Raw genomic sequence first — 13,459 nt, forward strand, 5'->3', positions numbered from 1 at the left:
TTTATAGAAATGTTTTTTGGTAGGTTTATTCTATAACACGTTCTTAGCGATCAGTTAATGTACCATGCCGATAAACGGGAAAAAATTTAATAGTTTATGGCTATACTGCATTGGGTGGGGTTATTAAATCACTTTTCAAGGATCTTCAAGGAAAGAGGTATCTTGCTTCGACCTTCTGATTATATCATACTAGTTTCATACGACACACCTTATTTTGATATCCTGTATGGAATCTCTGGTATATAAACGCTTATGGTTCCTCTAAAAATCATTCGCTTCAGTTGCAGAATACTTCAACAAACTCAAAATGTTCGCAAAAGTAAGTATATATGTACTTTGTTTATTCAGTAAAATCCCGTCTAACCGAACGGCGGTAAATTTTTTTTCTGTCAGCCAAAAGAATTGTTTATTGCAAGTATAGATAGAAATAAGTGAGTAATACGGCAGTGTTGAACAATGATATGAATATAGTATTTTTTATATAACTACATTGAAATAAATCAACTTTTCTCTGTAATTTAAATTATAGAATTTTTTTCTTGAAATACTTACGTCGAGGTACGCTTGGGTTAATGTTTGAAGATCTGTATATAAAATAATATAAAAGGTTTAAGGAACTAAAAGGATAACTTGAAAAAAAAAAAATAATAATAATAATAATAATAAATAAAATAAAAAATAAAAATCTGAAAACCTTCAGATTTTACACGACGCCGAAAGGGGCTTTTTTTTAACGTTTTGTGTGTTACTTTTATTTATTAAACATCATGTTTTTCGAACTTAAACCATAAAATTAAGTTCAATAGCAATATCGCAAAATAATTTTAAAATGAGCATATCTGTAGAATTTCCGATACACAGTCTCGCGCTTGAGATAATTTTTTTTTTTTCTCATCCGTACAGTGTTGCCAGTGATTTGAAACCTTTGAGTTTGTTAATCAAAAATTCTTTAATGTCTGACAAAATACGAAATAGATAATAAAACAAATTCCAAATTCGGGCTTCCAGATGCCCATATTCGCTGGAGGATTACGTTATTCAAAACTGGATGGCTAGGTACCATTGTTTCATCACAATGCGAGAAACATATATAAATTTATGTAGATTCTTCATTATTTCATTTCTTTAAATATAGTACAGAGCTCTAATATTTGGTGACAGCAATTTTAAAAGTGAACCGACATTTAAAGTTTTCAACCCAGAATGCGAAAACGAAATTAATAGACCTTCTCGGCTAACGCCCTTTGCGCTAAAATAATAATAATAATTAAAAAAAACATTGTTACTATTTTTTATCGCATTTACAGTTCTTAGTGCATCATTTCCCGTTTAAATTGCCAAGTGCTATAATAAAAGCTTTTTAATGTAATAAATTGAAAATTTCTTTTTTCAGACGTTTCATTTTCCATCAAATAAAGGAAAAAAAAAAAAAAATCTTTCAAAACAATTCTACACTTTTATTACAACTGATGTATCTAAATATTGAACTAAAATTCGTTTGACAGTTGTTTACGAAGGAAATTAACGCAAATTGAACGCTGAACCATTTTTAAGAAATGCCGCTCAGACGGTATACTGGTTAGGGAAGCCTGCTGCGGTACCGAAAGGCTCGGGTTCGAATCGCGGAGAAAAAAGGAATGTATAGTGTCTTTGCAGCATGGCGGCACTCTTAAGTCACAACAACAACAATACTTTTAGGGAATGCAGTTTTTAAAGATATAATGAAATAATCTTTCATATATTCTCTAAATCAGGATTCCATAACATCAGAAATTACTTTTTGAAAGATTTGAGATATCAGTATCTTTGTAAAATGACAAAAAATCTTCTGTAAACATATGCGACACGATCTAAGTATTTATTGTAATTTTTCGATTTTAATTAAAAATCCGTTCGTTAGCAGTTGCTTTAAATTAATTTTGTAAATTTCAAATTAAGACCATAGCCCTCAGAGCTTAGCTGAATAACTTTTAAGTGCAAAAAAGGGCCTAGTGAGAAGATTACATATATTTGCAGTAACAAAATTTTATGATGCTATCTTTCTACACAGTTTGCTGGCAACTTTAAAATGCCACTGCAGTCTTATAACGCTAATTACTAATACAATATTTTCTTTTTATCCAGGTTCTTGTACTCTTCGCTGCCATCGCAGCTACACAAGCTAGTGGGCTTATAGGAGCCGGCTATGGATATGGAGCCGGATATGGATTAGCTGGTGCACCAGCCCTTGTTGGAACGGCTGTCGTTCCCGCAGTCTCCTCTTCCAAAACCGCCATCAATCACATTGCCCCTGCCGGAATTGCTGCTGCTGCTGCTCCGTTGGGCCTTGCTGGACATGGAATCGCCATGGCTCCTCTAGCTTATGGAAACGGACTGATCGGTAACGGCCTTCTCGGTGCCGGTGTTGTAGGCCACGGAATCGCTGCTGCCCCCATTGCTTATGGCAACGGACTTCTCAGTTTGGGAGCTGGAAAACTCGCCCTTGGAGGAGGACTTGCCAAGGCAATCTTGTAAATATCCTATACTGCAACTTCTTTTGTAAATGTCCTGAATTAAATTATTAAATATGTTACAATAAATCACTCATTTTAGCTATGTTGACTTTATTTATTTAGATTTTCCATATTTTCCTTTTAAAGAAAAATTTAGCTTTAAAAGCTTCGTTCTATTTCGAAACTGCTTGCATTATTATGGGAACGGTGGGAACAGAATATAACGTACTTGGCTTTAGTACTGAAAATTAAGGGAAAATTTGAATATTTTCCTAAAATAAGAAAGATTACGTACATTTAATAAATAGACCTGAGAGTTATTTTTGGAACTCTCGGATAAAAAATTATGAATGTAAAAAACAATAAAAAATAAATCATACGCAATATACTTTGTACAAAAATGCCTAAGACAGTATTCGTGCATGGAATATATAAATCAATTCATGTTCGCTTGTCAGGCATTTAAAAATCAATTCAGTTTCGTCATGCATTTATTTATTTGAGAAGTATGAGAAACAGTTAATGTTTTAATAATACCTAATTTATCGAAAAATCAGAGAGAAAATTAACAAAAGCTTTGAAGTATTCCCATCAACGCATATCTCTTTTAACACTTCTTCCCTTGATTGGCGGTTCTGTAAAAATTTCTTATAATAATGAGTTTTTGGTTCCATCAACCAAGTCACTGAACCCTGGTAGTTCGGTCAGAGATTCCAATCCTGGTGGACTGGTTACATGGCAGTTTTTGTGATTTTTCTCCAAACGAGGCAGTATTCTTTAAAAGTCCTCCATGGGGTATCCCTGTCTTTGGCGGAAACCATTGCATGCATCGCCCTAATCAGATATAAAAGATGACAATAATTTTGCCTGTACATATTTGACAAGTGTAAATGAATATGGAACCTACGCAAACATCAGATACCTTATTTAACTATTGAAAATCTATAAAATCATTTAAATATGAATTATATTTGTAAATTAAATCTATCATGGTAACACTATTAATGTAATTTCTTTTTGTTGTGCTTTCCTACTTTCCTATCCGTTTTCTAGTCTGAAACAGTTATTACTCATTTATTAGAACTAATGGAGGGGAAGGGAAAATTAGGTTGATACAAATGTTATATAAAACTCAAAGTATAATTTTATATAAAACTTCCACCAAACAACGATTGCTTCTCCTCTGAAAGGAATTTAAAGATTTTATATTTACATTAGCATATTTCTTTTCCATGTAGATTTATTCATTTATCACCATTACTTAACCTCTTGGAAGGAAGATCTCATAAAGAACTGATGCTAGAAAAATAAGTCTGCTTAAAATCAAGCAGTGCCCAAGCATTTACCCAGTCCTATGTGATTGCTGAAAAGCATCGAGGGCTACCTGCCTAAGGGGATGCCTCCATGGAGGACTTTCTAAGAGAAACTGGCCCGTATACACTTTACACATGCCTGAAAATGCCCAAGTGCCAGCCCGTTCGTGGGATTCGAACTATCAGTGCTTAACAACTTTACCGCTCGACCGCTAGTGTACCTTAAGGCTAAACTAAATTACTATTAAATGTAGTAGTATTCTAATTTGGCCTAGCTTTGTAAAGTATTTTATCGCTGCTTTCATTGCTTGTCTTCATAATGTAATTGGAAAGCACATCTGAATAGCTATAGGGAGGTCCGGAGTTCATATCTCTGCGAGAACATTGGGCATTTTTTCATCTTCGGAAAAAAACTAAGAACTCTACAGATTAAGGTCCCAATTTTTCTCCTTCTTAAACTTTGCTGATCTTTAAAAAAAAGGGGAGAAATTTACAAGTTTTTCAATTAAATTTTTTGCAGTGCCCCCTTTATCTTTACGCTCTAAGCACATACTTACATTGCTTAATAATTTATCCAGCCCTAGTAAAAGTCACCATTACAAACATCTAGTTTTTAGAAACTTTGATTTTCTTGGAGTGATATAAATGTGAAAGAGGTCAGAAAATTTTTTGATACGGGCCCGAAGGCTAATGTTACGTCACTATCGACTATTTCAGCAGTATATTCAAAGCTTTATCCCTTCCTATGACTTTCGCTTGATAAAACAAGACAAAATCTAAGAGCCCCATATTTAAGTTTTCAGCAATGCACTTGTCACTTATCTCATTTTTATGAACAATAATGCCTGTGCACTCGGGCCTAATTTGGTGGATGATTTTCTGGAAAATAAGGATATTAACCAGATGAAATGGCCTACCGGATTTCTGGACTAAGCACTATAGAACATACATGGGCTGCTCTTGGAAGGACAACTTCAACTCACCTTTCCCCTTTCAAAATCCTCCAAAACCTGAAAACAGCATTACTGCATGAGTAGGACTGACTGACACGGGAGTTCATACCTTCTTCTATTAAGGAGTCTTATGCATCACCATGCATGTATACCATGACTGTTGTACAGCATATGTTTTTGAATTTTAGTATCAAATTTCATTACAGTTTATCCTCTAGTTCTGGATATAATAGATCAAATGTGAAAATTCTTTTATTTTGAACACCAGTGAATAGTAAATTATATATTATGTCCAAATATAAAACAAAAATAATTTTTATCGGTGTAAAAAATAAGATTTGCATACTTTAGTACAACATGAACTACTAATTGAAAAGTAATAAAAAATTCTCTGTGATCTTGTTATAGAAGAATGCAAGTGATTGCATTTAGCATAAAGAAATTAAGTAAAAATGGGTTTTAATCTTACGTATTCAGAAATACAAATTCATGTATTTATATAAATTTATAGTACCTTTTTCAGAAAGGGCTGGTAAATTACTTCATTCTAGCACAAAAGAACAATAACTTCTCTTTTTTTTTTTTTTTTTTTTTTGCTTTATCTTATATATCTTCAGTCTCAGGTCTGGAACTTTTATATCAAGAAAGAAACTTAGAATTTTTATGATATTTGTATGTAGATACAATCAATTCAAAACAAATTATTGTTTGTTACACAGTATTAACAGTTAGAAAGTGCAAAATGCATATTTAACTTTTCTAAGAACAAATAGTCATAAATTATTCCCTAATTCTTTACAAAAATGACAGTTCTTTGATGCATTTGAAATAAATTTCAAGACTAAAACAAAAAATTTTCATAACTTTATTGCACAAATCAAAATATTGCAGAAGTCAAAACATAGCCACATTACGATTTTTATATATATTAAATGTGCTACATATGTATACATATTTGTATTATGGAAGAAAATCTTAATTAAATTTATACCAATGCATGTATTTACAATGCACTGAGATATTTTTCATGCCAAGTAAACATGATATGGAATAATTGTACTCTTTATTCATTATCTGAGTATTTATAAAATTTGTTGTCTAAAATAAAGAACGAACTTTTTAGGAAAACCATATTTTCATTTAACATATTGATTAGGAAATATATTAGAATTTAAAAAGGTGCATTTTAAATACTGGATATACTTCAAAGCAGAAATTCTAATATGACGAATACATACATAATAACAAAATCTGACACTAATTTAATTAAAGTATTTGACGGCATATAAGACGCACTTTTTTCCTAAATTTGGTCTCAAAAAAGTTACCTGCATCTTATACGTGAAGTACACAGGTTAACTTTCAATACTGAATGCTATTTTTAGCCTGGATAAAGGTCTAGGCACACATAACTTTTTCTACATCTGCCATAATTATTTTACACATGCGTGAAATATCTGTCGCCAAAAAGTGCCAAAGCTCAAAGCTGATGTCGAAGTTTGAACAGGTTCGACGGTCACATTACGTCTATGGAGCCTTTCCTTCTTTACATAGACTTTCTTCGGCTCAGCGGACACACGTGTTGGTATCGGTGCTGCTCTGTATAAACGTGTCAGTATCGGTGCTTAAAACTATTTGTTGTAATGGACGGAACAGAAGATGACGCGTTGTTCGAAGAAGGTGATACTAGCGATGACGGAAACAGTAGTGATGACGATGTTCTCGTTTTCGATGATGATGATAGTGAAAAGGATTTTTATGGTCTTGAAAGTGATTAAAGTCTAATTTCATGATAGGCAACGTTTTCCTTGAATCTGTGTTTTTTGTTGTTTCGGCTTTATTTTGTATTATGTTTGATTGCTTGCCGTTCATTAATTTATTCATTATTGAAATTTACATATCATGTTCAAAATAGCTTGCTGTTTGTTAATTTTCCTTAATAAAAATATGTTGGTAATTGCATTCAATGATTGTCTATTTGGCTTTTACGAAATGTGAGAACTAAAAGAAACCACATTTTAAGTTATTGTAGTATCGCGCTTTCGCGCGGACTATTGCAGCTTTTTTTTCCTTGTGCGTGGCCTTCTAAATAAGGGTGCGTCTTATATGCCGTCAAATACGGTATACACTTTTCTAATACCACATATTCCTTTTTTAACTAAGACAAACTGCATAACCCCAATCTGTATTAAAATTCACTAGAAGCAGCTGCCATATTAAAATGAAATATATAACATGAGAAACATAAGAAGTTAGCAAAGACATTTCTAAATAACTTTAAATTTATAATATATTAATTTAAAATTACTTAATTACAATTGTTATCATTTCAAATTAAATTATGATTAACAAATCCCTTGATTTTTTTCAAATTTATTCAATTCTTGGCTAATACATGTAATAACATTTTCCCCATAACAAATTTTTCAAATTTTGGATAACATACATAACTCAGTTTAATCTGAATATACATTTTGCTTAAAATATTGACTGAAACACCAACTTCAAATGAAAGCGGTTAAATACTATTTATTAACCTACCATTAAAGGTGAACATATTACTTTTAAAATATCTTTTAATTTAAAATCCCAAGGAAAATTATTAATACTGTTCCAGGAGTATTTAATTTATTCAGTTCTTTATGATAATTTCAAATAAAATATTCAATAAGTGGATCAAATAGTTGAAAGTTTTGTGTCGCTACAGCAGAAAACAATAATTTCGCAAACTGCATGACAGGCCTTTAACATAAAGTAACAATATTTAAGAATAAATTAGTACGATACCTAAATAATGCTGTTTGGTGAAAACTGTCAGTGATTGACACAGTCTTTTTTTTTCCTTTTTATGCCTCAACATTTCTACTTACAGACATTCATAGAGGCCTTTTTCTATCCTGCTACTCACAGAACTCAATATCTGATAAGACAGTTTGATGATTTCTGTATTTTATTAACTGAAATAATTACCTTTCAATTTAAGTTTGCACTTTCCAATGATCTTTGATTACTCTCTGGAATCTTGTGAACACTGTTTCTAGGTCATGGATCTTCTCAGAGTTTTATATTTAATCACTGCAATTTAAGAAACTTTTTTATATATGTCTTGAGCTTTTATTTCCATAATTTCTATTTCTATTTGAATATTATTCAAAAAGGATATGACTTTTGATTAAAAAATTCACCGGTATTTACTTAAAACAGTTTTATATATAATTTAAAGTGATATTACATAATTTAGTGACAACATCACATGCAGTATTTGTAATGTTATAAAAAACAAAATGTCACTGCATAGCTGCCAACCTTAAAAACTTGCGAGGTTTTTCACACTGCATGGTGACTCCATTTCAATGGAAATCCAAATTGATTTTTAATTCACTTTATAATGCATGGTTTAGGTTATTGAACTATTTGTAATTTATTTCTGATGTAAATTATATCAGCATTTAATTGGATATTCTAAATTTCATGTTATTTGGCTAAATTAATTTTTAAAATTTCTTACACTTTTATACAGAATGGTAAAGCTTTGCTTTTATTTATCAAAGTACTTTTAAATAATGTGAAAATAAAATTAACAATTAATGTACATCAAGGATGTCAAACTCGCGGCCCACAACAAATATTTTTGCAGCCCGGCCAATATATTGGCAAATAATAATATATAATAATAAAATAACATATCGATGAAGAAAAAAATGAAATGTTTACTGCTAAGTAATGAACGATAATTTATTCAGTGTTGTTAGATTACTCACAGTGAGCTGACACACACACTACTTAAATTACAAATGCGTGTGAGTAGCTTGCGTTCAGCTACCTTCGGCTTTTGGGGGACACATGCACTCAGAACTTGTACGCATCCCCCGAAAGCCTAACTCATGGTCTCAGTTTTCCAATCATGGTTTTGTATGATATATTGGTGTATGCATGTGCATGCACTTTGCTTTATTATTAATTATTACTTAATTCATATTGTTACGGATTTCATAGTTATTTATTTATTTAGTTTTTTTTAATTTAGAATTGTAATTAGATTTGCTTCATGTTGCCTTAGCAACGCAGACGATTTTTGAAAAGGCAGCTGCGTTGGAAGGTTAAAAATAGAACAGCGCGTGCATTTAATACCTAATAAATAAATATCTCGTAATCGCTGTTGCCATCCACAAAAATCCAGATATTTATAGATGTTTCCAGTATATTCGAGAAATTAATTATAAAGCTTATAAAAGCCGAGAACAAACAACTCATCTCAGTAGTAGCTGTAGTTCTGGCGAACTGTTTGTTTACTTAATGCTGTGATTGATTTGTAGCTATTTCGCTGTGAGATAGAATTAGTTTCTCTGTTTTAAATTAATTTTTGCTAAACGTTTGACATTTTGTGATATTGTTAGAATATTTTTGAAGAAATATTTCAGCATTTTGATTTATCTCTTGTGGAAAGAATAAATTTTTGTTAACTTTTTAACATTAACCGTGTTTATTCCAGCCCTTTGTATTCAGTATGTCTATATCAAAACCAAGTGGTAGTAAAATTAAACGAAAAATCGCTGACAAACATAGAATATTCCAAGTAAAATGGGAATTAGAATATTTTTGCTGTGAAATAAAAAAGATAAAATAATCTGCTTGATATGTAATAATACTATTAATGTACCAAAGTTATATAATATTAAACGTCATTACGAACAACACAAATCGAAATATAACAATTACGAAGGATTAATGAGAGAAGAAAAGTTGAAAGAGCTCAAGTTAGGAGTGAAAAAGCAACAGTCCATGTTTAGTAAAGTATTGCAAGAAAGTGAAGCGGCGGTACATACAAGCTACGTCTTGTCCGAGTTGATAGCTAAACATTCGAAGCCTTTTACTGACGTTGATTTCATCAAGGAATGCCTAATGAAAGCTGGAGAAATTGTTTGTCCTGGAAATGTGAAGGCTTTTCAATCAATTTCATTGTCTCGAAATACAGTTGCAGAAAGAGTTACTGATTTAGCCGCGAATTTAAGTGATCAGATCAAAGCAAAATCATCTAGTTTTGAAAGTTTTTCCATTGCCTGTGACGAGAGCACGGACATTAGTGGCAAAGCTCAATTAGCAGTGTTTCTTCATTCTCGTGACAAGAATTTTAACATTTTTGAGGAATTACTGGAACTAATTCTGATGCTTGGTACTACCACAGGAGGAGATATATTTACTTGTGTTTTCAGACTTCTGCAGAAATACAATCTACCTTTGGCAAAATTAAATTCTGTAGCTACAGATGGCGCTTCATCAATGACCGGGAAAAACAAGGGCTTCGTAGCATTACTAAGAAAAAAACTTAGTGAAATTCACAGTTCAAACATTCATCATATGCATTGTATTATACATCAAGAAGTTCTATACATGAAAGTAATAAATATGGAGAATGTTTTGTCATATATAAAAAAAGTTATAAATTTTATAAGATCTCGAGGTTTAAATCAGCATCAATTCACTGCTTTCTTAAGTGAGTTAGACAGTCAATATTCGGGTTTGTCCTACGATACCGAGGTACGTTGGTTATCTTGCTCCAAGATTCTCAAACAATTCTGGGATTTGAAAGAAGAAATATGTCAGTTTTTAAAAATGAAAAATCAAGACATAAGTTTGCTTTACGATCCAATATGGATACAAGATTTATCTTTCTTGGTTGATATAACCAAACACTTAACCGATTTAAATTTGTCGTTACAAGGAAAAGATCATATCATTACGAACATGTTTGACATAATTAAAGCATTCAAATGTCAACTAGTTGTTTGGGAAAAACAACTTAAAAATGAAGATTTGACGCACTTCCCGACGTGCAGAATGAACAAATCAAGTTTAGATGATACTTGTTCGTATAAAAAATACGCAGAAAAAATTGCAAATTTAACAACTGAATTTGAAACGAGGTTTAATGATTTTAGTTCCTCGACAATTTTTTTTTGTTTTGTTTTTTGTTTTCTTTGATTTTTTTCAATAAGTATTGACTCAGTACCCAGCCATATGCAAATGGAGGTGATCGAGATTCAATGCAACTCAAATTTGAAAGCAAAATTCATTGAAGTGGGCGTGCCTGAATTTTACAAATATTTACCAGCCAGGTTTGAAAATACTCGAAAATTTGCATATGAAATTATTTCCATGTTTGGTAGCACTTATCGGTGCGAGCAGTTATTTTCAGTCATGAAAGGTAATAAGTCTCCTATTAGAAACCGTATTAATGATGCTCACCTTGGGTCAGCGTTGAAAGTTATCACTGCAAACAAAATTTCTCCCGAAATAGGAAAGATAATAGCAGAGAAGAGATGTCAAGTATCAGGACGTAAACATTAAATTCTTCTTGTTCTTTTCTATATAAATATATATATATATATGTTTATTATTGTATTATTCGAAATAAATCTACGTTTCTATGAATATTGATTTTTTTTTTTGCGGCCCGCCTAAAGTTAAACCTTGTTTGTTTGGCCCAAGTGTACCTATGAGTTTGACATCCCTGATGTACATGGTATTTGTACAGATAAACTTAGAAATATACCAAATATTGAAGTAAAATTAAATACAAATATTAACTGGTTAAATACTGCTTGAATCTTAATATAAAAATCTACAAATATGTATAGTAGATTAAGACAACCTGGATCAAATGAAATTTAATAAGATCAATAAAATGTAATATGAAAAAAAATACAATTCAGATGAAATAAAATGTAACACAAAAAATTATTCTGAAAATCATTAGAGGTGGAGGAATGGAATTTGCCTAATTAAGGTTGCATTACTCAATAAATTTCATTCATTGCTTATAAGCACTTTTCTTATTAAAGGCTAAAAATTTAAAAATTGAGAGATTTGGTGATTGACTGGGAGGTGTGATGAAAAAATTGGAATCTCCCAGTAAAATCAGGAGAGTTGGCAGCTATTCCACTGGAATGGTTTTGATACACGCTTCTGCAATATCTCATTCTTTGTGAATCATTATTTTGTATCCTCATAAATACACATATGAAAATAACATTATTCTTATTCAATAACTGTTACATAATTTTACTGTTATTTTATTTCAGATAATAGGAATAATTAAATATATAATTTAGTTACATAATTTTTAGGTAAACTTCACATTAATTTAAACATATACATCATTGTTAAAATAAATTCTTAACTAACATGATGAAAAACATTAGGAAGATTTTTCATGGAAGTTTATGAATTCACTTAAAATTTATAAAAAAAAAAAAACTTAATTTTTGTTATAAAATTTCCAAACTACATTCACATAATAAACTAAGAATAAATATTTTTATTTATACAAAAAATGTGACAAAATATTTTTATAATAAAAAACAATAAAAAATCATATACAGTTTTTGTATATATACAATTATATAACATGATTGTATTTTGCTGAATTCAATTTGAAGATATTAATATTATTACACCACATAAATAGATGTAAGATAATAGGGCACATTATATATCTATCATCTTTACAATTGAAAAAAGTATTTTTTCATTGTTATTTCCAGGGTCAGTTTCATTAACTCAATTATATTTAAATATTCACTTTATAACATTACTATAAAATTTGCTTTTTAAATTGCTTTTTTAAAATATTTTTTATATCACATTATTTGAATTAGTTAATTGAGCAATAATACCAAATATGGTATAATTATTAACATATGAAAAATGCAAAATTTCTCTTGCTTTTTCAATAATTTATTTTTATCAAGATATTTTCTTTGACAATTTTGAAACTTCACATTCTGCACTGGTAAACTCCACAGCACAGCAACGAGGAAACCAGCCTTTAATTTCTGATTCTCCTAAACCGAAGTAAATTTTACTGTAAACACTTACAATATATTATTCTTTTCCAAAGTGAATTCAATAGTTACCATTCTAACATTACTATATTCTAGTATTATATTACTGAAATATGAAATAAAATTTATAACATACATAAAAACACATATCTATTGGGTAGGAAAGAAAATAATTGTAAAAAACATTCAATAAGTTTACCAGTTCACTTTATTGCATATAACCATTACCACACAACTGCAAGCAAAAACAATTACCATGACGTAGCATTTACTACAACTTACATGCAAATGATTCATATGAGTAAACTTGCCTGATGATATTAGTACGTTACTAATTCCTTGCTAATTCTGGTTGTGGACTAGAATATGTGATAGGGTATAAAAAACATTGCCTGATGTTATATGACAGCCTCAATAGCATGAGTGCCTATATAGAACAGCAGCCCAAGGTATGCGTTTTCAAAGTAAAAAAGGTTTCATTCAACAAATTTCTTTCACTCCTTTTTATTACCAACTGAACATTACATTATGGATATGACTTGCAAAAAAACTGACGAAATCAATGAAATTATGCTTGGAAAAAATGAAAAAGAAAAATAGTTCAATGTTAAAGCATTTTAAAAGATACTAAGGTCTTAAATATAAATAATTACATTTCCAAAGTATATGCTCTTTTAATTTATATTTATTTAACTTACAGCTCAAACACAAAAGAATGTAAAAAGTGCTTTAAAATTTATGGTAAAAAATTCAATAATTATACAGTTTTCTATTAATCAGTATTACTTCTTTCTAGAAGGCTTATAACTTTCAAATACTTTGCCATAATCAGCAGTCTTTCTTACTGTTTTCAGTTT

The 13,459-nt window shown here is 30.5% G+C and overlaps 2 protein-coding genes across 5 annotated transcripts in view; one reads left to right on the top strand and one right to left on the bottom strand.

The window, feature by feature from the left end:
- Positions 1-176: 176 nt before the first annotated feature.
- Positions 177-2,595, top strand: LOC118186021 (uncharacterized). The gene is made up of 2 exons (XM_035355999.2): positions 177-319; positions 2,125-2,595. Exons 1-2 carry the CDS (start codon positions 308-310, stop codon positions 2,512-2,514), a joined length of 402 nt encoding a protein of 133 aa, XP_035211890.1. The 5' UTR covers positions 177-307; the 3' UTR covers positions 2,515-2,595.
- Positions 2,596-2,893: 298 nt separating this feature from the next.
- Positions 2,894-13,459, bottom strand: part of LOC118186024 (palmitoyltransferase ZDHHC6-like) — a 53,760-nt gene continuing 43,194 nt past the window's right edge. Inside the window, exons 10-11 of one of the 4 annotated variants that reach the window (XR_015039811.1) lie at positions 7,729-7,833; positions 3,190-3,326 (exon numbers count right to left, since the gene is read on the bottom strand). Coding sequence is in view for 3 of the 4 variants with exons in the window: in XM_085811896.1 (XP_085668022.1) it covers positions 3,175-3,326 (152 nt within the window). In the remaining variant the exon portion in view is untranslated. Of the gene's footprint in view, positions 3,327-5,609; positions 12,603-13,459 lie in introns of those variants that run through there. The other 3 variants (XM_085811896.1, XM_085811899.1, XM_085811897.1) reach the window with 3 other exon arrangements.

This window comes from Stegodyphus dumicola, chromosome 2, assembly GCF_044657685.1.
Source record: "Stegodyphus dumicola isolate Sdum_Otavi_A_Nest chromosome 2, ASM4465768v1".
NCBI lineage: Eukaryota > Metazoa > Arthropoda > Arachnida > Araneae > Eresidae > Stegodyphus > Stegodyphus dumicola.